The sequence below is a fragment of the Phytophthora sojae genome (assembly GCF_000149755.1).
Source record: "Phytophthora sojae unplaced genomic scaffold PHYSOscaffold_5, whole genome shotgun sequence".
Lineage (NCBI taxonomy): Eukaryota > Oomycota > Peronosporomycetes > Peronosporales > Peronosporaceae > Phytophthora > Phytophthora sojae.
Genome location: NW_009258119.1, coordinates 3,391,316 through 3,415,314, shown reverse-complemented (window position 1 = coordinate 3,415,314; position 23,999 = coordinate 3,391,316). Strand labels below are relative to the sequence as shown.

At 62.9% G+C, this 23,999-nt stretch overlaps 10 protein-coding genes across 10 annotated transcripts in view; 7 read left to right on the top strand and 3 right to left on the bottom strand.

Moving 5' to 3' along the window:
* Window positions 1–1,158: 1,158 nt before the first annotated feature.
* PHYSODRAFT_315701 (hypothetical protein) lies at window positions 1,159–3,259 on the top strand (the record flags this gene model as incomplete). The annotated part of the gene is made up of 2 exons (XM_009530826.1): window positions 1,159–1,246; window positions 1,887–3,259. 2 exons carry the CDS (start codon window positions 1,159–1,161, stop codon window positions 3,257–3,259), a joined length of 1,461 nt encoding a protein of 486 aa, XP_009529121.1.
* A 299-nt stretch (window positions 3,260–3,558) lies between these two features.
* On the top strand, window positions 3,559–7,184 carry PHYSODRAFT_505932 (hypothetical protein; the record flags this gene model as incomplete). Its single annotated transcript, XM_009530825.1, has 7 exons — window positions 3,559–3,906; window positions 3,977–4,033; window positions 4,111–5,005; window positions 5,072–5,737; window positions 5,810–6,736; window positions 6,812–6,926; window positions 7,058–7,184. The coding sequence occupies 7 exons, from the start codon at window positions 3,559–3,561 to the stop codon at window positions 7,182–7,184; spliced, it is 3,135 nt and encodes a 1,044-aa protein (XP_009529120.1).
* Window positions 7,185–7,701: 517 nt separating this feature from the next.
* On the top strand, window positions 7,702–9,967 carry PHYSODRAFT_506819 (hypothetical protein; the record flags this gene model as incomplete). Its single annotated transcript, XM_009530824.1, has 7 exons — window positions 7,702–7,974; window positions 8,215–8,499; window positions 8,569–8,676; window positions 8,763–9,077; window positions 9,144–9,499; window positions 9,577–9,698; window positions 9,762–9,967. The coding sequence occupies 7 exons, from the start codon at window positions 7,702–7,704 to the stop codon at window positions 9,965–9,967; spliced, it is 1,665 nt and encodes a 554-aa protein (XP_009529119.1).
* A 158-nt stretch (window positions 9,968–10,125) lies between these two features.
* Window positions 10,126–11,010, bottom strand: PHYSODRAFT_505261 (hypothetical protein; the record flags this gene model as incomplete). The annotated part of the gene is made up of 1 exon (XM_009530823.1): window positions 10,126–11,010. The coding sequence occupies one exon, from the start codon at window positions 11,008–11,010 to the stop codon at window positions 10,126–10,128; it is 885 nt and encodes a 294-aa protein (XP_009529118.1).
* A 314-nt stretch (window positions 11,011–11,324) lies between these two features.
* Window positions 11,325–12,182, bottom strand: PHYSODRAFT_505382 (hypothetical protein; the record flags this gene model as incomplete). The annotated part of the gene is made up of 1 exon (XM_009530822.1): window positions 11,325–12,182. The coding sequence occupies one exon, from the start codon at window positions 12,180–12,182 to the stop codon at window positions 11,325–11,327; it is 858 nt and encodes a 285-aa protein (XP_009529117.1).
* Window positions 12,183–13,005: 823 nt separating this feature from the next.
* PHYSODRAFT_251067 (hypothetical protein) lies at window positions 13,006–17,039 on the top strand (the record flags this gene model as incomplete). The annotated part of the gene is made up of 3 exons (XM_009530821.1): window positions 13,006–13,456; window positions 15,983–16,874; window positions 16,907–17,039. 3 exons carry the CDS (start codon window positions 13,006–13,008, stop codon window positions 17,037–17,039), a joined length of 1,476 nt encoding a protein of 491 aa, XP_009529116.1.
* Window positions 17,040–17,441: 402 nt separating this feature from the next.
* PHYSODRAFT_509690 (hypothetical protein) lies at window positions 17,442–17,963 on the bottom strand (the record flags this gene model as incomplete). The annotated part of the gene is made up of 4 exons (XM_009530820.1): window positions 17,442–17,553; window positions 17,605–17,667; window positions 17,758–17,822; window positions 17,877–17,963. The coding sequence occupies 4 exons, from the start codon at window positions 17,961–17,963 to the stop codon at window positions 17,442–17,444; spliced, it is 327 nt and encodes a 108-aa protein (XP_009529115.1).
* A 1,174-nt stretch (window positions 17,964–19,137) lies between these two features.
* Window positions 19,138–19,731, top strand: PHYSODRAFT_509713 (hypothetical protein; the record flags this gene model as incomplete). The annotated part of the gene is made up of 2 exons (XM_009530819.1): window positions 19,138–19,586; window positions 19,629–19,731. 2 exons carry the CDS (start codon window positions 19,138–19,140, stop codon window positions 19,729–19,731), a joined length of 552 nt encoding a protein of 183 aa, XP_009529114.1.
* A 2,072-nt stretch (window positions 19,732–21,803) lies between these two features.
* On the top strand, window positions 21,804–22,560 carry PHYSODRAFT_505460 (hypothetical protein; the record flags this gene model as incomplete). Its single annotated transcript, XM_009530818.1, has 2 exons — window positions 21,804–22,069; window positions 22,152–22,560. The coding sequence occupies 2 exons, from the start codon at window positions 21,804–21,806 to the stop codon at window positions 22,558–22,560; spliced, it is 675 nt and encodes a 224-aa protein (XP_009529113.1).
* Window positions 22,561–22,868: 308 nt separating this feature from the next.
* PHYSODRAFT_505768 (hypothetical protein) overlaps window positions 22,869–23,999 on the top strand; it is a gene marked incomplete at both ends in the record, with an annotated part of 2,647 nt that continues 1,516 nt past the window's right edge. The window contains one exon of the mRNA XM_009530817.1: window positions 22,869–23,601. Coding sequence (XP_009529112.1) covers window positions 22,869–23,601 — 733 coding nt within the window. The remainder of the gene's footprint in view (window positions 23,602–23,999) is intronic.

Genomic DNA, 23,999 nt, shown 5'->3' with positions numbered 1-23,999 from the left:
GTTGATCCCGACAATGCTCACTCGTCATATGCATGCATGTTAGCTGGCACGTGTACATGTAGAGGAAAGTCAATCATTGCCCTTCAAAATGGCGGGAGTCCGTCAGACGGCGCGCGTAGCTGCAAAGCGCCTATCCATCTCGAGCTTCGATCACCGACTTCGCTGTGACAAAAGCCATAATAATATGATCTTTGACAGGCAGCAACTCGAAATTGAGCAGGTCTGTGTTAGCACGTCTCGCACAACCGCAGTCGTCTCGAAACCCGTCCCGGATCCATCGTGGACTCATTCGGCACAACGTACTGCGCCGCGCGCATTGTGACTTGTGAGGCGACCGAACATCACTGTCGACAGCTGCAGACGCAGCAGCATTGCCTGGCCATGTCCATTGCACACTTGTCGCTGTGTACATCTACGCTTGACAGGCGCTGCTTGTCGACACTGCATCTTGCTTAGGAGCGTTCTTAACCGGGGTTGTACGGGTGTACGTACAACCTGTGCAAGAGACATACCCGGTGTACGCTACACCCGTACTACCATTGAACGAGAAAGAAAGTGATCCGTTCACCTCACATTTCCTTATCATATTTTCTCATCTCCAAAGGGACTATTTGCATGCTTCAAGTGTATCATGATTGATAAATATCTGATGCTGAGTATGAAGCAAAAGAGGCAGAACTTGGCAAAGATACACGAAAAGTCCTCATTTTACATGAAAAGGTACATATATATACATAGAATCAACTCCTGAGATATGATTGGCTGGACTCTTCCTTTTTACTTAGGGCTCGTCTCTGGACGATGAAAGTTCTGCCCAATTCCCGCCGTTCACCCCCATTCACCCGTTCACTTCGTTCACAGAGGTCTGGTGCACCGGTGCGCGTTTCTTTGTGGCTCATTATTACGCAATCGGTTGTACGGCGTACAACAATACACCCGTATAACCGCTGTTAAGGAAGTTGCTCGTCCAAAATCTGGATCTCAGCGATCAGCGCGCGTACACTCCGACCGTGCCGCAGAGTATTTACTGGCAGGTTGGTTCTCTGTAGTCCTGGAAACACAAGTCATCAGTGGAATTCATCAATTCAACCAGATTCCCGCTCATGTGGATGTGTTTGCAGCCCCCCTGAGAATCTCAGTGAGATCTAATTGGCAAAGATGACATCCTCAAACTCAAGTCATGCGTTGCAGTTCATCGGGCGAAGTTTAATGCCTCTTCTAACGTTAGATACCCACACGAACAAAGGTTCTGAGGCTTTGAATCCAAACAGTTCGGTCTCACCAGTCGGGGGGGGGGGGAGTCCCAAGCCAAACCACCGGGATCCATTGAAGTAAGAGTCTGCTCGGTACGTGCAGTTGATATGCCAACAAGAAGCGTAATGCTCTGAGTCTCGATTGAGCGCGGCAAGTTCTCCTGGTCGCGGGTGGGGAGAGACATGGTCGAACCGTGAGCATCCACTGCAGACGCAGTGTGAATATGTTACGCCTGCAATGCCGACTGCACCTTCAACCATAAACGCCTTGCTTACCGGCACCGCCTGATCAATGACGCGCTGCTTGTAAAGCTCGACCGACTCCCTCGCAGCAAATCCGTGAGACTCCAGTGACCATCACTCCTCATACAAACTCCAAGTCAACCGCAACTTGAAGTCCTTCACCCAGCCGATCGCGATCCGCGTCATTCCGCAATCTGCACCATCGGAAGCAAGCGCCCCCTCCTCCTCCCTGCCGCCCGCCGCTCATGTCGCTGTGTCTGCGCGCCTTGAAGCCTCGCTGCTCCCCGTGGCGGCGCTCGCTGTCCACCGCAAGCGGCCGCGCCCTGCCGTCCACGCCCGCGCCCGCCTTCCCTGACGAGTACGCGCACGCCGAGATCGTGACGGGCCAAGTGCCCGGCCCCAAGTCGCAGCAGCAGCTCGAGCGCCTCGCCGCGCTGCAGAACACGGGCGCCATCAACTTCTTCGCCGACTACGCGGCCAGCAGAGGCAACTACCTCGTGGACGTGGACGGCAACCGCTTCCTGGACGTCTACGGCCAGATCGCGTCGCTGCCCATCGGCTACAACCACCCCAAGATCCTCGAGGCCATGAGCGACAAGGACAACCTGGCCTTGCTGGCGCAGCGCCCGTGTCTGGGCGTGTTCCCGCCTGCCGACTGGGTCGACCGCATCGACGACACGCTGCTCAAGGTGGCCCCCGAGGGGATGGAGGACGTCAACACCCTCATGTGCGGCTCGTGCTCCAACGAAAACGCCTACAAGGCCGTCTTCATGTGGTTCCAGACCAAGCTGCGAGGCGGCCGACCCCCGTCCGAGCACGATCTGGAGACGAGCATGGCGCACCAGCTGCCGGGCACTCCCAACTTGAGCATTCTGTCTTTCCAGGGAGGCTTCCACGGCCGCCTTTTGGGCTGTCTGTCGACGACCCACTCGAAAGCCATCCACAAGGTGGACGTGCCGGCCTTTGACTGGCCCGTGGCGCCGTTCCCCAAGCTCAGATACCCGCTAGATGTCCACCAAGCTGCCAATGAAGCGGAAGAAGCGCGGTGCTTGGATGAGGTCGAGAGGCTGCTGAAGCACAGCGCGGAGGTGACCAAGGCGGAAGACTCGCGCATTGCCGGCATGATTATTGAGCCGATCCAAGCCGAGGGAGGAGACAACCACGCGAGCCCGGCGTTCTTCCGTTCACTGCGTGACCTGGCTGCGAAGTACGGCGTGGCGTTCATCGTGGACGAGGTGCAGACCGGAGGCGGCAGCACCGGCAAATTCTGGGCGCACGAGCACTGGGAGCTGGAGAACCCGCCCGACCTCGTCACGTTTAGCAAGAAGATGCAGACGGGTGGCTACTTCGCCAAGAAAGAGTTCCGTCTCAAGGAGGGATACCGCATCTTCAACACGTGGATGGGAGACCCCACCAAGATGATCACGTTGAAGGCGGTGCTGGACGTGGTCGAGAGCGACAGCCTGCTCGAGAACGTCCAGATCACTGGTGACTACCTGAAGGCCGGGCTGCACGAACTTGCTGCTGAGTTCCCGACGCTCGTTTCCAACGTGCGCGGCCAGGGTACCTACCTGGCCATGGACTTCCCGACGGAAGCTGTGCGCAACGACTTTGTGGGTCTGATGAAGTCGAAGGGTGTGGCCTCCGGAGGCTGCGGCGTGAACTCGGTTCGCTTCCGCCCGGCGCTCGTCTTCCAGCCGAAGCACGCGGCGGAATACTTGGAGAAGATGCGTGAGGCTTGTGAAAGCCTCAGCAACGCATGAGACGAGCGGTGCGGAATAGCAGTTGAACTCGTGTCGTCATGTAGGTCGATCTTAGAAGCACAGTCTCCCATACAATCCATTCCTCGACCACATTAACCCTCTGAAGTACTGCGACGTACCTCTAATTGAACTGTAGCTGCGACTGAGTTTGTTTTCGGGCATATCCATGTGCCTCTTGAGCTGCCGTTGCAATGGACACCACGACCACCCGACTTTTCGGGCAAGGGACACAAACACATCGCAAGCCACTGCAGCTTTGCGAAGAGCTGTACACTCGTCGGTATTGAGCTGCTAGCGCTATGAGCGTCAGCATCAAGGTGTCGGTACGATGCCGGCCGTTCACATGCGACGACAAGCTGGGAGTGGTGATGACCCAGAATGGTGAAGAGGAAGGCGATGTGGAGCTCATCAACTCCACGTACTCCACTACGAGGTTCCCCTTCAGCTACGCGTGGTGGAGCGCCTACGGCTACAAGCGGCACATCCAGGGCGACTCGCTGCAAGCCGACAATATGACACTCGTCGACCAACAAATGGCCTACGAAAGCGTCGGACTAAAGATCAAGGCAGACCTGATGGGAGGCAACGCCGTCGTGCTCTTCGCCTACGGCCTCTCCGGGTCTGGCAAGACGTTCACAGTGTTCGGGGTAGGTTCGAGCTTTGTTTGTTTTTATATCTAGGACTAACCTGCTGATTATTTGTTCTGGAAACTCGTAGCCGGACGCTGTCGACATTCCTGAGGCATGGTTCAAGCACGAGGATCCCCATCCACTGGTACGGAGAAGGCATATCGTTTAATTAAAAGTGCACATGATCCTTGGTTTTGATGTGTGTATGTGTGTGCCTGTCAGTGGGGGATTTTTCCGCGTCTGGCGTACGAGTTGTTCAAGGAGAAGCAGGACGGCTGGAAGATCTCGATGAAGTACTTTCAAAACGTCGTGGATACCGTGCGCGATCTAATGTCCCCGGTCGCACAGGAGCAGCAGTACAAGTCAGGTATGCGCAAGGACCCCGACGGATTCACAGACATCGACTGGTGCCAGTCCGTTGTGCTCAAAGACTGGAACGACTTGCGCAAGACGTTCATGGCAGCCAATGCCAAGAAGGCTATCGCACCGACGCAGTTCAATCACCAGTCTACGCGTGGGCACTGCATCATGACTCTTGAGGTGGAGAAACCTGATCCAGAGCGCGAAGGGATGAAGCAGAGAGGGCGTGTTTACGTGTGTGATCTCGCCGGTACAGAGCCTGCTGGTGATATTGTCTACGCCGACTACAAGAAAGTCGTGTATGAGAACGGCGAAATCGAGCACAAGTACTTGGGCCCCCACCCGGATGCGTCAAAGTCGAAGGAGTTGCAGGACCAGGGCAAGAAGATCAACCTGTCGCTCACGGAAATGGCGCAGTTCTTCATGAAGATGGCTGAGGCTGTCAAGGCCAACAAGCTCAAGCCGGGGATGTCCATTCCCGGATGTAACTCGTACTTCCTGTGCAAGTATCTCAAGGACACGATGCTGCAAGCACGAACGTATTTGTTCTGCGCTATCCGACCGGAAGTCAAGTTTCACGGCTATACATTTTCAACTCTGGGCTTTGCCAAGAACGCCTCGGTCATTAAACTCCAGCCGAAGAAGGCTTCAACTGCTGCTAGCCCTGCAGAGCGGAAGCTTATGGCCGAACTAGAGCAGATGAAGGCTCTCGTGAGCCAGTTGAAAGAGGAAAACGAGCGCATCGCGAAGATGCGCAGTGCAGCTGGGGGTGCTTCACCAAGTGCGGAAGCTGGTGAAGATGGCGACGCCGAAACTGGTGGAGACGATGTGGCCAGTGCACAGGTCGCACAGTTGGCCGAGTTGCTCAACCAGAAGCAAAAGGAGTTGGAGAACGTGTTGAGTGGGGGAACTGGAGGTGCCAGTGGTGGCATGAGCGTGCAAGATGAAATGATGCAGAGGCAACGCGAGGAGTACGGCAAGCGTGGAATTCACTTGTATCACTTTGAAGCTGACACAAAGTCCCCGTACCTTATCAACCTGGACGTGGACGCTTATCGGTCGAAGCGATTCATGTTCCTGCTCGATAAGCCTCACCTCACTGTGGGACCACAAGGCGACATTCAGCCCATGTCGCTCAGCATTGTCAACGGTCACTGTTCATTTGAGAATGATGGCACGGAGATCTTCCTTTGTGCAGGTGCTGGAGAAGTTATGCGCAACGGGAAAAAGATTGATAAAGGTGCACGCATACAGCTTGATCCGTACGACCGTGTCGTGATCGGAAACGAGCTCATGCTCTTCGTATATCCGGGGCGTGAGCCTGAAGGTGAACCGCCTTCGGCTGACACTGCCGCTGCCGAGTATAAGGAAGCTCTGCAGACAGTTGACACCTCCGCGATGAATGAGCTGCAAGAGCAAATGAAGAAGTTCGAGGAGGAGAAGGCGAGGTGGGAAAAGGAACGACTGGAACGCGAGGCGGCCGCTGCTAGTGCCAATAATGATGCCAACTCTGCTGCTGCCGAAGCTGCGACGGCAGAGGCCGCGGCTGCAGCAGCAAAAGCGGAGGAAGAAGCACGACTCGCGGCTGAGAAACAGCGCGAGCTTTTGGCTCGACAAGTGAATGATCAAGAACTCCGGGAAGTCCTGCCCAAGATTGCGGAACTTACTCAGATTGTCAAGTTCTTGAACCGCGACGTGTTAAGCTTTGAGACGGCGTTGCAGAGCTCCTCTATGGAAGACAAGGACGGCACTGGTACAAGTGGAATCCCGAAGGTCAAAGTCAAAGTGTACAACAAAGCCACGGACGAGACCATTTTCCTTGATGTCTTCGAGTTTGTAAAGGCGCACGCACTACTCAAAGATGAAGTGGCGTTCCTACGCAACGCGCTTATGAACGACCGCGAGTACGAGTCACCGGCAGGCCACGACCCGATCACGCTACTTTTTGACAACTCCTTCCACATTGGTAGTGCTACTACTTTCCTCGAGTACTTGCTGTACAACTTGGAGACGGAGCCCGATGAGTCTCAACTCAGCATTAAGTTGGCTGTGCCGCCGTTCAACACTATTGGGAAACTCCAGGTTATGTGGATTCCTCTATCGTCGCCCGATCCCGAGAAGCACAACGAGGACGACTTGATGGATTTGGAGAATCCGAGTGATCTCCTGGGGAAGCCCTGGACGTTCAAGATTCGCATCGTTGGCGCTACCGGCCTCCCCATCATTACCGATTTGGCCTACTGCCAGTATGAGTTCCTAGGCGAACTCTTCACGACTGAAAGTGTCGAGCAGAACACGCGGAGCCCCGTGTTCAACTACGAGTTCATTCACCACGTGGATTGCGTCACGGAGCAGTTCATCGAGTATCTCCAAAGCGCACGCCTCGAATTCCAAGTGTTCGTGAACCCGTACATTCTCGATCCGCCCAAGGATAAAATATCGACGAAGAACCCCGCTATTGCTGCGCAACTCGCGGAAGGACACGCAGGTTCGTGCATTATACTGTGTATGGCCGTACTGTTGCTACCTGCCTCCTGACTTCGTACTATTCGTTGTGGGACAGCCAAACCAACGTATGAGGAGTTGCAGGCAAAGTGTGCGCAGTTAGAGACGAGTCTGGCGAGTGCAACGGAAGATCTCAACTTTTTGAGAGAACAATACAGAAGTGCTGTCGGGAGGTAAGGCTATCACGACCTAAAGCTTGCTGTTTGGTGGTGCTCACTTTAGTGCAATGAATTTTGCGTGCATGTAGTGATCCACCCACACGCCCCTTGCCGAGTCTGGCGGGGCTTGAAGAAGCTCAAAAGAGTCCAACGCACTCAGCTCCTTGTACCCCGAGGAAGAAAATTGAGCTTGCGAAAGCGAACGACGAACGTCTCAACAGCCCGACGAAGGAATCGAGTGCCCCCATCACGCCAAATCACTCAGCGACTTAGTAGACTCCCCCATTTGAACTGTTTACCTAGTAATACTGGCGGTACCCGTTGCGGTAGGGCACGCAGTCGTGTCGGGGATGAACGAGTTACGTTTACCAACAGCGTTTCCATGCGTTTGGAGCTATCATGCGCAGGAGAGTCCGATATAGCTTCCAGCCAGCCTATATTTTTATCTACACGTCTGTTGTGCCGCGACGTCTGAACATTCGACACACTTAGCTTTGTCACGGAGGGCAGTTAGCCGCAATGGAGGAGAAACAAGAGGTTGATGCGGTTCCGGACGCTGAGCCTGCTGAAGCAGCAGAATCCACGGCTCCTCGAGTCGAGGTCGACGATATCAAACTCGAGGTGAGGCTGAACCGCCACCTTTGCGTATGCTCCTTGTGCGGTCTGACGGACTTGGTTTGTATATCTGCAGGTCGATCATGAGTCACCTCCGCCTCGGAGACAAACCGTCAACTCCGCCCCAGCTTCACCCTCGACGAGCCCGTTAGGTCGGAGGGCTTCCGTGAACCTCATGACCTCGGGCACTCAACTGAAAATCCTCGTGGCTTCCTGGAACGTGGGCAACACGATGCCACCAAAGGACTCGAAACTTTTGAACGACTGGATCCCGGAAGGTGGTGGTGACTACGACGTCATTGCAGTCGGGCTGCAGGAGAGCACGTACAAGAATGAAAAGGTATCGGAGAACTTGGTGCGAACGGACAGCTGGCACCATTCCAGCTCCAAGGCTGACGACCAGGAGGAGGAGGAGGACATCGACACGGACTCTCCTGGGCTGGACAGTGTTATTGATGGTACTGACTTTGAAGAGGGCGAGGAGGAGGAGGAAGACGAGGACGAGGAAAGCGACCTGAAACTTGATGACGCTGGGAACAGAGCTTCGATAAAAAGATCCGGCGCCCACAAGAGCTCGTCGACCACTGACGAGAACAACAGTGAGGCGATACGAAATGGTCGTGCCGGTGGACCGTTCAACAGCTCAACCTCAGACCAGAGCAATGGCAGTTCCGTTGGCCCCAGCAAGTCCTCGGACGTGATCGTAAAGCGATCCCGCACGAAAAAGTCGATGCGCAAGATGACGAGAATGGTGCGTCAACTGAGCAGCAACCTGCGCGACACGATGGGCGACGTGCTCGACTACCCATTTAGCAAACAGATCTACCTGCACCTCGGAGACAGCTACGTACTAGCAGGAAAGGTGGAGCTGATGGAGATGAGGCTGTTTGTCTACGTTCACGAGCGCAACAATGTGTGCGATGTGGAGAAGCTTGCAGTCCCGACGGGCTTGGGAAGTGTCATCGGCAACAAGGTACTACCCATCACAAATCGAAATATTGGTGATAGTTTGACTGACACGGTTTATCGTCTGTGGCGATAGGGTGGTCTGCTGTTCAAGTGTGTCGTCGAAAACACGTCGCTGTGCTTTGCTAGTTGCCACTTGGCTGCACACCAAGATCAAAAGTTCCTTGACAAACGCAACGCTGATGTATGCTCTATCTGCTACTAGATAGTTAGTTGAGCGTATTTCCCATCGTGCTCACCGTGGGTTGTTGTGGTCTTTGCTGTGTTTAGTGCGCTACCATTCTTGGCGCGCAGTTTGGTCAAAAGAACGTGTCGATCGACCACCAGTTTGACCACTGCTTCTGGTTCGGTGACCTCAACTACCGCTTGGACATGAACTACACGGCCCCACGCCAACGCAACCATGAGAAACACTGCGCCGAGGTCATGGCGCTTGTGCGTGCCAAGAAATGGGCGGTGTTGAACCAGAACGACCAACTCAAGCACCAGATCGATCTCAAGAAGGCGCTCACTGGGTGGGAACTGCCACCGGCGCTCTTCCCTCCAACATTCAAGCGAGTGCGACACAGTCTTGACGAGTACTTGGTGCGTTTTGGATGCCCCTGACTTGATCTTCGGCGCACTTTATCTCACTTGTCGTGCATTTTGTAGTTGGAGCGTATTCCGTCCTACTGCGACCGCGTCTTATACAAGTCGCTGCCAGGGTTGCGTGGCAACATTAAGTTGCAACGCTTTTCGTGCTATGAGGCAATTGCAACCAGTGATCACAAACCAGTGGCGGCTTCGTTTCAAGTGGGTCGGACGCCGCCCATTAGCTCTGGCACGGCGGAAACGACCACGCTTGTCGAAATCATCGAACTCGCGGGGAAAGACCTCCTGGGGCTTGACTTGGCGGGGCTCAGTGACCCCTACGTCAAGTTTTACTCGACACCAAGCAACGCGGTGCAAGTAGACTCGAACGGGAGCCACCCAAGCACGTCCACGATCTCAAACACGTGCTCACCAAGGTAAGTTTGTTTATTTATTTTCTGGATTATGATCATCAGCTTGACTCATATTCGGCTATGTGCACGTTTGTGTCAAGGTGGCGAGACGACCAGGTTCCCAAACTGCACGTGTTGTGTGACAATGAACGCGACGTGAAGCACGTCCACTTGACCTTGGTCGTTATGGACTACGACGCCACCTCGAAGGACGACCTGATGGGTAAGTTGGCATTTGAGTAGAACTTCGGTGTCGGAGACTGATCAATGTTCTTGGCTTGGTTAGGTGTTGCGTCGGTGTCGCTAGAGAAGTTTTGCCTGAACCGACCACGCTTTCTGCCATTCGAGGTGCCTGTTGTGCTGCATGGTAAGGCCGCAGGCACCCTCACCGGCAAGATCCGCGTCACACTTCCGCATCAGGCCGCGCCACCTGGAGAGGAAGATGGACCGCAATTGATTCGAGTGGCGGGTTGCCACTGCACAGTCTCGTAGGCCGCAAGAACCTCGAAAGCAGAAGAAGTAGACCTATGGCACTCATTAACAAACCAATGTTGAAGGACATACGCTTCTAGTTACACAGCAAGAAGCGAGTATGGCCCGTTGCGACTGACTTCTTGGTGTGTATCTCGCGCTCTCGTTCCTAACGTTGCTCACTCATGTTCATAGTTTGCAACAACCTCGAACCGTAGCAGGCCGTGGTCCTCGAAGAGCTTCTCTAGCCGCATACGGGCCTGTCCAAGGATGAAAACCGCACCGACGAGTCGACTTCCACGTGCCACGATGCCGCGGTAGAACCTCCGCACTCCTCCTTCGCGGTACATGCGCCTAGCAGTGGCGAGCATGTTGGGTCCGCGGCCTGGCGGCAGCTTCATGGCCTCGCCTTGCATGACTGTTTTGATAGTATCCACTGGCTGCGTCAATGGAACCACGGTGAGTCCAGCGACCAGAGAGCCCGCAATGGAGGCCGATGCCTTTTGCGACGCAGTGGCTGTGTCGTAGTGGCCGAATGTCTCGGGTCTCAAGCGGTGCACCTCGCGCGTGAACAGCGGACCCAGCGCCAAGTATCCGGCGCACCACACTGCGTCACGCACAGCAGTGGCCGGGTATCCCCGCATGAGTCTCGTCACTCCGTGGGTCTCCAGTACCGCCTTCACGGTTGCTCCAATGCTGCGTCCGTTGATCTGCTGCAGTGTCATGACGAGTTCGGCGGGGCTCGTGATGGCCGCCGCGGTGGCCCCGGAGATCGTGCTGCAGAGCACCTTGGTCTGGGCCGTCGGAGCCGAGTCCGTCCCGTTAAGCACCCGTAGCAGTCGTCCGTTGATGGCGAAGCGAATGGCGCTCACCGGCGCAATGGAGGACAAGGATACGCCCAGACCGCGGTAGAGCGCCGGAATCGAGCGGGGAACGGGGCGGCCCTGCTGCACCGCGTTCTTGACGGCTACCCAGGGCTGTTGGATGGTCATCTCGATCATGCCGGCCAGGGACCCAACGGCTCCGTTCTGCAGCGCCGTGAGGCGCTGGGCACGCTCCGTCATGTTGCTGTCGGATCGGATAGGCGAGTGATAATACCAAGGTGAGCTGCTGCTACATGTTTGCGTAGGTCGTTGTACCGACGCGGCCAGCGAATCGCTGACCTTCAATGGTCATCGTCAGCAAAAATTCCCTTCGGCTAGTGTAGCTGTTGGCGACTAGTGAAGCCATTTACAGCGGAGACTCTGGACAGAAGACTGCTAGACTGCGCCGCGGCAATGGAATCGTGTTGAAATGCTCATGCTCGGCTTGCAGTGGGTGACTATCGGTTGAAGCGAGCTCTACACATGCGGCGCAGAGTATCTGTCTACCAGGTGATCTAGAACTTGAGCAGCGCGTGCTCCTCGAAGAGCTCCTCGAGCCAGATACGCGACTGCCCCAGGATGAAGACGGCACCGACCAAGCGGCATCCTCTCGGCACGATGCCGCGGTAGAAGCGCGGCAAGCCCCCTTCGCGGTAGATGCGGGCAGCAGTGGCGAGGGTACTGGGTGCGCGACCCGAGGGCAGCGTCATGGCCTCGCCCTGCATCACGGTCTTGACGGTGTCCACGGGCTGCGTAGCCGCCACCGTCATAAGCCCGGCCGTGACGCAGCCGGCGATGGAGGCCGAGGCCTTCTGCGACTTGGTGGCAGTGTCCGCGCGGCCGAAGGTGGCCGGGCTCAGCGTGTGCATCTCGCGCGTGAACACCGGGCCCAGCGCCAGGTACCCAGCGCACCACACGGCGTCTCGCACCGCCGTTGCCGTGAAGCCGCGCATCAGCCGCACCACGCCGTGCTCTTGGGCGATCTCCTTGACGGTGGCGCCGAAGCTCTTGCCGTTGTTCTGCTGCAGAGTCATCACAAGCTCCGCGGGGGCGCTGAGCACGGCCGACGCGACGCCTGACAGTGTTCCGCACAGCACCTTGGTCTGGTCCGACGGTGCCGTCCCCGGGGCAGTCAAGGCGCGCAGCAAGCGGCCGTTGACGGAGAACTGGATGGCGCTCACGGGCGCGATGGAGGCCAGCGAGACACCCACGCCGCGGTAGAGCGCCGGCACGGACCACGGGATGGGGCGGCCTTGCTGCACGGCGTTCTTGATGGCCACGGTCGGCTGCTGCAGCATCACCTCGATCATGCCGGCGATGGAGCCCACGGCGCCATTCTGGAGGCCTGAGAGCCGCTCCGCCCGCTCCGACATCGCCTCAGCTCAGGTACTGCGTGCTTGGAAACGGTTTGGCAACTGGAGATGGGGCGCGGACGGCGGATGAGGCATCTGATTGGCTGGAGGTCATCAAGCGGATTATACGCCGGCGAGACCAGCTTCGGCCGCGGTGTGGCGCATTGTCAGAGCATCGTGGAGCTCCGTGTCTTGGCGTTGCTGCCGTGCGAAAGAAACTACCTAATTCGTTGCGCTAACCGGCAGATTCGCAGCATTCCGTGGGGACTTTGCAGGGAGGGATAGGTAGGCATTTATCCGTGTTCCCTTATGGATATGAACACGGTTCACAAAGTGTATTACGGCCACGTCAATGGCATTGACTGCGAGCACCTCAGCAACTGGAGGACGCAGTTGTCATGGAAGAAGGCACTTCAACTTCAGTGTAGAAACGTAATTTCTTCATCCAAAGAGGCTATGGCACCACCATTAAAAAGTCAAAAGGGGCTATAATTGCAGTACTTAAGGCTAAAAATGAAATATATAAACGTAACTACAATTGATTGTACGTAAGGGTACTAATTCTACATTAGCTACACACGCGGTATGTTAATTAAAATCATACCTTCTCGGCCTTTGGCTAAGATCAAGTGTAGTATCTGTTCTAATCAGTGTGAAAACTGGTTTCCCTGCTTTTGGTGGGGTCTTTTTCACATTTATTTTTGGAACTGCTGCTTTCGGTTAGCTTGCTAGCCAATCGCGGTACGGTCTCCGGGGGCTTTCACCTATCCCTCGTGAGGCCAACTACTACACTTATCTTTTCTATCCAACTACCTTTTTCGGCCCTTCACCACCGCATCGGCGCATGCGCTTCTGGTGGCCGGACTGGCAGCCCCGGGAGCGCTCGCCGTCCACCGACAGCGAGTGCTCCACGGCCAGCCACTCCAGCCTCGCCAGCGACGCGTCTTTCTATAGCGCGGCCAGCGACGGGGCTGGGGCGGCTGAGCTGGCGGACGTCCGGGCGGGGGCGGATCCGCTAGGGCTTCGGTTACGCATTGGGGATCCGCCCGCCCCCGTTTTGGGCTCGGCCGGAGCCGAAAATGGCCCCGGCGACCCTCCACGCGCGGCGCCGCTGCTCGGCACCGGCGAGGAGTTGGCCGGCGCAACTTCGGGCACGGGTCCGCGACCCGCTGCGCCCATTGCGCCCATTGCGGGACCGCGGGCCGGGCCCTCTGGCGGCCAAGCCGAGGCCCGGTCCGCCGCTTCAACCTCGCGTCGCTTCGCGGCGACGGCGAGCGGACGCGGGCCCGCGGACCGTCCGCCGGGCGGGACCGGGCCCCGTCCACCTGGCCTCACTATGCCAGGATCCCGGGCCTCTCGTGCGCCGCGCGGCACGGAGTACACGGCCGAAGAACACGGCCTCGAGCATGCGGCGCTTCGGCGAGGCGCGCGGAGCGACGGCTCCTGCGCAGCCCCCACGCCTGCTACGGACCCCCACGCGCGCCGGTTGGCTGCCCAAGACCCCCCGCCAGCCCCTCCAGCGCGCGGCGCCGCCGCAGGACCCCCCAGCGAATTGGCAGGACCCGGCAGGGCGGCCGGCAGGCTGCCCGATTGGGTAGCGCCTGGGGCGGCGCTCGCAGCGGCTACGGCGCGGGCCCTGGCGGTCCGCCACGGGCCCAGCGACCTGGACGACGACAGCAGCGAGGACGACGACGGCCTCGCCGGCCCTGCCGCCGCCGGCAGCGGCCCCCAAGACCCCAGCAGTGTGTTGCCCCGACCCGGCAGGGCGGGCGGCATGCTGCCCGCTGGGAGAGCGCTCGCAGCCCCGCCGGCTCGCGCTCCCGCGGCTACCCCCACGGCCCCCCAGCACCTCGACGACCCCGGCGCCGGCCCAGACGCCGCGGCCGGCCACGCCGCCGCCGCATGCAGCCCCCAAGACCCCGCCGATGATGCTGGCCGACCCGGCAGGGCGGCCGGCAGGCTGCCCGTCGGTAGAGCGCCCGCAGCCGCCACAGCGCACGCTCCCACGGGCAGCCAGGGCCCCGACGACCTCCGCCGCGCCCAGGACGACGACGGCGACGACGCGGACGGCCAAGACGACCCCGCCGCCGCCGCCAAGCTCCGCCCGGACCCTGCGAGTGTGTTGCCCCGGCCCGGCAGGGCGGGCGGCATGCTCGCCGACATGCCAACGCCTGGAGCCGCGCCGGCTGCGACTGCTGCAGCTATTGCTGAGGCGGCAGTTGCAGCTGACGCTGCGGCTCGGGCTGCCGACCAAGTCGCCGCGCAGGAGCCGGTGCAGACGACGTACGCACACAGCGCCACCGAGTTCAAGTGCAGCGTGTGTGCGTACGTCGCAGGCAACTTGGCTACGCTCGTCGCCCACCGCAGATCGGCGCACCGCGGCACCCGCTTCTCCGACATCTTCGACAGCGGGTGCGCGTGCAGCCTCGTGTTCCACTCGCGGATGGCGGCGACGAGCCATGCCCTCGCCTGCGCACAGCGCGCCTCGCAGGCGGCGCCTTCCCCCGCAGAGCCCATGGACGTTGACCAAGGCCGCGTCCGGCCCAGGCAGCGCCGCCCATCGCCTCGCCGGCCCAGCGAGCGACGCCCGGACGGCAAGCGCCGCCGCCTCAACAGCGACGACGACGCCGACGCCCAGAAGCCGGCCGAGCACCTGCAGCTCGTGGACGAGGACGGAGCCGAGAACCAAACCCCGGTGCACACGCCACCAGCAGCAAGCGCCCGCCAAGCTCCCGTCCTCGCCGTGTACGTGCACAACGCGGAGCGCTTCACGTGCACGCTGTGCACGTTCACGGCAGCCAGCTTCAGCTCCCTGCAGAGGCATCGGACCACTCGGCACCGACGCGCAGTCTTCCAGGACAAGTTTCTGGCGGGCTGCGCGTGCGGCACCCCCTTTGCGTCGCGGCCAGCGGCAGCTAAGCACGCGCAAGCGTGCGCCGGCCGTTCGACTGCACCTCCGGCTACGGCTCCGCCAGTGGCAGGGACATCAAGCCCCACCGCTGCCGCAGCCAACGCCACCGTCGCGGCGGCCACTGTCACGCCCGACTCGCCCCAACCAGCAACCCCGGAGCTCGCAGCGTCCCCCCCGCTTGCGAGCCCCACTCATCCCGAAGTTGAAGTTGTTGAAGTGCAGGAGCAGCCGAGCCATGGACGATGGGGGCCAGCGCTACCTCGAGCTCTGGTCGCTGACCGTGTCGCCGCGCGCCTTGGTGCCATTCCAGCACCACGCTGGGAACCTCCGCTGCCCCGAGAGCTGGTGGCCACCCGCATAGCTGCGCGTCTCGGTGAGGTTCCAGCGCCTCGCTGGGGCCCACCGCTGCCGCGCCGCATGGTGGCGTCTCGGATCGCCGCTCGCCTGCTCCCACCAGAGCCGACGGCTGCCGGCGAGACCAAGGAGGACAACCCGGCGGCCGCACCCGACCGGACGGCGACAGCGGCGGCGATGGACGTGGACAGCGGCACCGCCGGAGAGTGGCTGCTGCGCTTCGACGGCGCCTGCCGCGCCAACCCAGGACCCGGCGGAGCTGGTGCAGCGCTGTTCAAGCCCGACGGCTCCGTGGTGTGGACGTGCTCCCACTACATGCCGAGCAGCAGCGAAACGAACAACACTGCCGAGTACTCGGCGCTGCTGCTCGGGTCGAGAGCCGCTGCCGACCACGGAGCGACGTCGCTGCGGGTGGAAGGCGACAGCACCCTTGTGATCCAGCAGGTGCGCGGCATCTTCGCGGCGAGGAACGCCGTTCTACGCCGCCTCCGCGACCACGTCAAGGTAGAGCTCGCGCGGGTGGGGAGCTTCTCACTCCACCACATCGACCGCCAAGCGAATGCCCATGCCGACCGCCTGGCCAATCGAGCCCTCGACCTCCGCCGGACGATGATGGAGTGCGGCGCTCACACGGCAGGCGACGGCTGTACGAACACGACGCTGGACCCTATGCCCGTGCTGCCGCCCCAGCCGACACCCCGCGCTCCGCCCCCGACACCCGCGGCCGACACCAACATCGAGATGCAGGAGCCGGAGGACGAGGATCTCGCCGACATCGACGACGGCGAGGTCTATGCAGCCATGCGCATCGGGCCGGACGCAGTTCCGCAGCGTCGACCCCGCCTCCGACTACGCCAGCTCACCGAAGCTGAGGACGACGCTGCCCGCGAGATGGTGGAGCGGCTTGGCGCGACGCTGGCGGCCAAGATCACTGACGCCAGTGACTGGGAGTCGGCGGAGGGCTACATCACAGCCCTCCCGCACCTCCTGTACGACAAATTGCAGCCGTACTCCCAGGCCCAGCGACGCCCCGAGCCGCGTCCCCAGCGTCAGCGACAGCAGCACCAAGGCAGCCAATGCCCGCGGCAGCAGCGGCAACAAGGCGAACAGCGACGGCAGCGCCCGCTGCACGACCAAGGGCAGGACCGCCGCAGCCTGGAAGGCGATGCACATGGCGACAACGAGCGCGATGGCGACGCCAGTCAGCAGGACTCGGCGCGACGGAGGCAGTGCAGGCGCCGCGGGCGCTCTGGTGCAGCGAAGCGGCGACGTCGCCGCCGCCCGCCGCGGGTGACTCGACACCACCGCGAGCACCGCCTCGACGAGGCCTTGGACGACCTCCACGCCGTGGAGCAGGCTTCGCCCGGAGACCGCACGGCTGTTCGCCGAGCCCGCCGCCGCGTCGGCCGCGTCAACTCGGCCATCGACCAACAGCACCTGCGTCACCGGTTCGACACGGACGAGAAAGCCTGCGTCGAAGACATCCTGGCCAAGGCACGCGCGCAGCAGGAGACGCCAAGGACAGCGGCCTCCAGCGCCGGCACCGCATCGGACCTAGCGGCGCCAGCGGCAGGCGCCACAGACGACGGTACCTGCCCCATTCCGGGCGATGAGCTCTGGCGGTACTTCGACGGCGTCAACACACCCAGCCAGGAGTTCGCTCCGGACGCCCCGGCGGGTGCTGCCTTCCGCTCCGCTATGACCCACCTGCCTGCCGCGTCGAGGTTCAGGGAGCTGCTCACGGAGGCGCCGACACAGGACGATATCGAGTCACAGCTGCAGCACGCCCACGGCACCTCCAGCCCCGGCCTCGATGGCGTCGGCTATGACGTGTACCAGCACTTCGCCGCGCAGCTCCTGCCCGTGCTCGCCACCGCCTTCCAGAAGTGCTGGGAGGCGAAACGTGTGCCCCAGAGCTGGAAGCTCGGGGTGGTGCGGCTGCTGCACAAGAAGGGCGCGCGCGAGGACCCGGCGAACTGGAGGCCCATTTGCCTCCAGCAAGCCATCTACAAGCTCTACACGGGGGTCCTCGCGCGGCGGCTGGTACGGTGGCTGGACGCGAACGACCGCCACGCCCCGGGGCAGAAGGGCTTCCGAGCGGTCAACGGCTGCGGGGAGCACAACTTCCTCGCGGCCACGCTCGTCGACCAGGCCCGCCGCAAGCGCCGCCAGCTCTACGAAGTCTGGTACGACTTCCGCAACGCGTTCGGCAGCGTGCCGTTCGCGCTGCTATGGGATGCACTCGCGCGGCTCGGCGTCCCCGAGGACTACGTCACCATGTGCAAGGGGCTCTACGAGAGCGCGGCGTTCGTCGTCGGGAACGCCGCCGACGGCACAACGGCCCCGATCTCGCTGCGGGTGGGAGTCTTCCAAGGCTGCCCGCTCAGCCCACAGCTCTTCAACGCTGCCATCAGCCCGCTGCTCTTCGCGCTGAAGCGACTGCCGGCCACGGGAGTGCCGCTGTCGGGCGATGACTGCCCCGGTGCCTCGGCGTACGCCGACGACCTCAAGATCTTCAGCGGCACCGAGGACGGCATCAAGCGACAGCACGCGCTCGTGGCCGACTTCCTCCGCTGGACCGGCATGGCGGCCAACCCCAGCAAATGCTCCGCCATGTCGATCCAGCGCGACCGCCGCGGCGTGCTCAAGGCGGACGACCTCAAGCTGGAGCTGGACGGGTCGCCGATCCCCGCGCTGTCCATGAGCGCCTCGTACACCTACCTGGGGGTCGGCGACGGCTTCGACCACACACGCCGCCGCGTCGAGCTCGCGCCCACGCTCAAGCAGCTGAAGGATGACGCGACAGCGCTGCTCCAGTCGGGCCTCGCACCGTGGCAGGTGGTGAAGGCGGTGAAGACGTACCTCTACCCTCGGGTGGAGTACGCGCTTCGCCACCTCCGCCCCTTCCAGCAGCAGCTTGCGGGCTTCGACCGGCACCTCGCGCGAGGCCTCCGCCATCTCCTGCGACTGCCAGCCTCCGCCACAGCGCAGTGCTTCTACGCACCGGTGTCGCGCGGCGGACTGGGCCTACTGCCGCTGACGGAACTGCACGCGGCGCTGCAAGTCGCGCATGGGTGGCAGATGCTGAACTCCAAGGACCCTGCCATCCAGCGCATCGCGCGCGTGCAGCTCCGGCAGATCGCCGACGCGCGCCACCGGCTGGACACTCAAGCGTGGGCGGGCCGCGAGGAGGAGCTGTGCGAGCTGCTGCTCAACTCGCAGCTCGGGACGTCGCCCGACGCGCCGCCAAAGCGCCGCAACGGCGACATCGGCTCGCTCTGGGTCGACGTCCAGCGCCACCTCCGCACGCTCGGCCTCCAGTTCGCGACCGCGCCGGCGTGCGCCGACACCGGCACGGCCGCGGCCACGCTGCAGCTTCGCGTGCCGCACCACGACAAGTGGCTCGACCACCGCACGGTCCTGCGGCACGTGAAGCTGCACATCAAGCACAGACACTGGACCAAGTGGGCGGCCATGCGCGACCAAGGCAGAACGGCACGCGCGCACGGCGGCGTCGGCAGCAGCTTCCTCACGCGGCCGCGAGGCATGTGGGAAGCTGACTATCGCTTCGCGGTGGCCGCCCGCTTGAACCAGCTCGACACGCACAGTGTGCTCAAGCGCCGGCGCCTCCGGGCCCACGACCGATGCAGGCAGCCGGGCTGCTCCCGGGTGGAGACGCTGGCGCATGTGCTCAACCACTGCCCGGGCACCATGGATGCGGTCCGCGGCCGCCACGACGACGCACTCAAGACCATCGAGCGTGCGCTCATCGCGTCGTCGTCGGGCGACCGGCAGGACCGCGTTGAGCTCCGGGTTAACCAGACCGTGCCCTCGCTCGCTGGCCCCGCGCTACGGCCCGACCTCCAGCTGTACAACCACACCAAGAAGACGGTGGCGGTGGTCGACCTGGCCGTGGCGTTCGAGGAGCAGGCGGGCGAGGACCCGGACAGCTCAGCGCTGGCCCGCATCGCCGCACACAAGCGCGCCAAGTACGACCGCATCAAGCGCCACCTCGAGCGCCAAGGGTGGAAGGTGCACCTCTCGGCGCTCGTTTACGGCTCGCTTGGTGCGGTCGCCGGTGGCAACCGCTCGGTTTACACCGAGCACCTGGGGCTGCTCAAGCGAGATGCGAAGCGGCTGGACTGGCAGCTATCTGCCGCGTGCATACAGTCCAGCCGCCGCATCTGGAACCTGCATTGCAGCCAGCACCGCGCCCGCCAGCACACACAGCGCCCCAGCCAAGACACCAGGGGCAGTCGGGTGACGGAGACCGGGGGGACTCCGTCGCGCTCCGGCCGCCGCTAGACGGCAACCAGGCCCATTGCGGCCGACAGGGCCACACCCATGTAGGGAACCGCCCTAGGAAACCCTGCACCGGCTCACATGGTCCGACCCCCCGATTGGTTCAACCCGTACACCAACTACACACCAATTAGGGACTCCCAGGTAGTCACTACCAGGACGCAACGGACTAACCGGCAGGTAATACATTAACCCCTTCTGTTCTAATCAGTGTGAAAACTGGTTTCCCTGCTTTTGGTGGGGTCTTTTTCACATTTATTTTTGGAACTGCTGCTTTCGGTTAGCTTGCTAGCCAATCGCGGTACGGTCTCCGGGGGCTTTCACCTATCCCTCGTGAGGCCAACTACTACACTTATCTTTTCTATCCAACTACCTTTTTCGGCCCTTCACCACCGCATCGGCGCATGCGCTTCTGGTGGCCGGACTGGCAGCCCCGGGAGCGCTCGCCGTCCACCGACAGCGAGTGCTCCACGGCCAGCCACTCCAGCCTCGCCAGCGACGCGTCTTTCTATAGCGCGGCCAGCGACGGGGCTGGGGCGGCTGAGCTGGCGGACGTCCGGGCGGGGGCGGATCCGCTAGGGCTTCGGTTACGCATTGGGGATCCGCCCGCCCCCGTTTTGGGCTCGGCCGGAGCCGAAAATGGCCCCGGCGACCCTCCACGCGCGGCACCGCTGCTCGGCACCGGCGAGGAGTTGGCCGGCGCAACTTCGGGCACGGGTCCGCGACCCGCTGCGCCCATTGCGCCCATTGCGGGACCGCGGGCCGGGCCCTCTGGCGGCCAAGCCGAGGCCCGGTCCGCCGCTTCAACCTCGCGTCGCTTCGCGGCGACGGCGAGCGGACGCGGGCCCGCGGACCGTCCGCCGGGCGGGACCGGGCCCCGTCCACTTGGCCCCACTATGCCAGGATCCCGGGCCTCTCGTGCGCCGCGCGGCACGGAGTACACGGCCGAAGAACACGGCCTCGAGCATGCGGCGCTTCGGCGAGGCGCGCGGAGCGACGGCTCCTGCGCAGCCCCCACGCCTGCTACGGACCCCCCCGCGCGCCGGTTGGCTGCCCAAGACCCCCCGCCAGCCCCTCCAGCGCGCGGCGCCGCCGCAGGACCCCCCAGCGAATTGGCAGGACCCGGCAGGGCGGCCGGCAGGCTGCCCGATTGGGTAGCGCCTGGGGCGGCGCTCGCAGCGGCTACGGCGCGGGCCCTGGCGGCCTGCCAGCGGCCCAGCAGCCCGGACGACGACAGCAGCAGCGACGAGGAAGCCTCGGACGGCCCTGCCGCCGCCGGCAGCGGCCCCCAAGACCCCAGCAGTGTGTTGCCCCGACCCGGCAGGGCGGGCGGCATGCTGCCCGCTGGGAGAGCGCTCGCAGCCCCGCCGGCTCGCGCTCCCGCGGCTACCCCCACGGCCCCCCAGCACCTCGACGACCCCGGCGCCGGCCCAGCCGCCGCGGCCGGCCACGCCGCCGCCGCATGCAGCCCCCAAGACCCCGCCGATGATGCTGGCCGACCCGGCAGGGCGGCCGGCAGGCTGCCCGTCGGTAGAGCGCCCGCAGCCGCCACGGCGCACGCTCCCACGGGCAGCCAGGGCCCCGACGACCTCCGCCGCGCCCAGGACGACGACGGCGACGACGAGGACGGCCAAGACGACCCCGCCGCCGCCGCCAAGCCCCGCCCGGACCCTGCGAGTGTGTTGCCCCGGCCCGGCAGGGCGGGCGGCATGCTCGCCGACATGCCAACGCCTGGAGCCGCGCCGGCTGCGACTGCTGCAGCTATTGCTGAGGCGGCAGTTGCACCTGACGCTGCGGCTCGGGCTGCCGACCAAGTCGCCGCGCAGGAGCCGGTGCAGACGACGTACGCACACAGCGCCACCGAGTTCAAGTGCAGCGTGTGTGCGTACGTCGCAGGCAACTTGGCTACGCTCGTCGCCCACCGCAGATCGGCGCACCGCGGCACCCGCTTCTCCGACATCTTCGACAGCGGGTGCGCGTGCAGCCTCGTGTTCCACTCGCGGATGGCGGCGACGAGCCATGCCCTCGCCTGCGCACAGCGCGCCTCGCAGGCGGCGCCTTCCCCCGCAGAGCCCATGGACGTTGACCAAGGCCGCGTCCGGCCCAGGCAGCGCCGCCCATCGCCTCGCCGGCCCAGCGAGCGACGCCCGGACGGCAAGCGCCGCCGCCTCAACAGCGACGACGACGCCGACGCCCAGAAGCCGGCCGAGCACCTGCAGCTCGTGGACGAGGACGGAGCCGAGAACCAAACCCCGGCGCACACGCCACCAGCAGCAAGCGCCCGCCAAGCTCCCGTCCTCGCCGTGTACGTGCACAACGCGGAGCGCTTCACGTGCACGCTGTGCACGTTCACGGCAGCCAGCTTCAGCTTCCTGCAGAGGCATCGGACCACTCGGCACCGGCGCGCAGTCTTCCAGGACAAGTTTCTGGCGGGCTGCGCGTGCGGCACCCCCTTTGCGTCGCGGCCAGCGGCAGCTAAACACGCGCAAGCGTGCGCCGGCCGTTCGACTGCACTTCCGGCTACGGCTCCGCCAGTGGCAGGGACATCAAGCCCCACCGCTGCCGCAGCCAACGCCACCGTCGCGACGGCCACTGTCACGCCCGACTCGCCCCAACCAGCAACCCCGGAGCTCGCAGCGTCCCCCCCGCTTGCGAGCCCCACTCATCCCGAAGTTGAAGTTGTTGAAGTGCAGGAGCAGCCGAGCCATGGACGATGGGGGCCAGCGCTACCCCGAGCTCTGGTCGCTGAACGTGTCGCCGCGCGCCTTGGTGCCATTCCAGCACCACGCTGGGAACCTCCGCTGCCCCGAGAGCTGGTGGCCACCCGCATAGCTGCGCGTCTCGGTGAGGTTCCAGCGCCTCGCTGGGGCCCACCGCTGCCGCGCCGCATGGTGGCGTCTCGGATCGCCGCTCGCCTGCTCCCACCAGAGTCGACGGCTGCCGGCGAGACCAAGGAGGACAACCCGGCGGCCGCACCCGACCGGACGGCGACAGCGGCGGCGATGGACGTGGACAGCGGCACCGCCGGAGAGTGGCTGCTGCGCTTCGACGGCGCCTGCCGCGCCAACCCAGGACCCGGCGGAGCTGGTGCAGCGCTGTTCAAGCCCGACGGCTCCGTGGTGTGGACGTGCTCCCACTACATGCCGAGCAGCAGCGAAACGAACAACACTGCCGAGTACTCGGCGCTGCTGCTCGGGTCGAGAGCCGCTGCCGACCACGGAGCGACGTCGCTGCGGGTGGAAGGCGACAGCACCCTTGTGATCCAGCAGGTGCGCGGCATCTTCGCGGCGAGGAACGCCGTTCTACGCCGCCTCCGCGACCAAGTCAAGGTAGAGCTCGCGCGGGTGGGGAGCTTCTCACTCCACCACATCGACCGCCAAGCGAATGCCCATGCCGACCGCCTGGCCAACCGAGCCCTCGACCTCCGCCGGACGATGATGGAGTGCGGCGCTCACACGGCAGGCGACGGCTGTACGAACACGACGCTGGACCCTATGCCCGTGCTGCCGCCCCAGCCGACACCCCGCGCTCCGCCCCCGACACCCGCGGCCGACACCAACATCGAGATGCAGGAGCCGGAGGACGAGGATCTCGCCGACATCGACGACGGCGAGGTCTATGCAGCCATGCGCATCGGGCCGGACGCAGTTCCGCAGCGTCGACCCCGCCTCCGACTACGCCAGCTCACCGAAGCCGAGGACGACGCTGCCCGCGAGATGGTGGAGCGGCTTGGCGCGACGCTGGCGGCCAAGATCACTGACGCCAGTGACTGGGAGTCGGCGGAGGGCTACATCACAGCCCTCCCGCACCTCCTGTACGACAAATTGCAGCCGTACTCCCAGGCCCAGCGACGCCCCGAGCCGCGTCCCCAGCGTCAGCGACAGCAGCGGCAACAAGGCGAACAGCGACGGCAGCGCCCGCTGCACGACCAAGGGCAGGACCGCCGCAGCCTGGAAGGCGATGCACATGAAGACAACGAGCGCGATGGCGACGCCAGTCAGCAGGACTCGGCGCGACGGAGGCAGTGCAGGCGCCGCGGGCGCTCTGGTGCAGCGAAGCGGCGACGTCGCCGCCGCCCGCCGCGGGTGACTCGACACCACCGCGAGCACCGCCTCGACGAGGCCCTGGACGATCTCCACGCCGTGGAGCAGGCTTCGCCCGGAGACCGCACGGCTGTTCGCCGAGCCCGCCGCCGCGTCGGCCGCGTCAACTCGGCCATCGACCAACAGCACCTGCGTCACCGGTTCGACACGGACGAGAAAGCCTGCGTC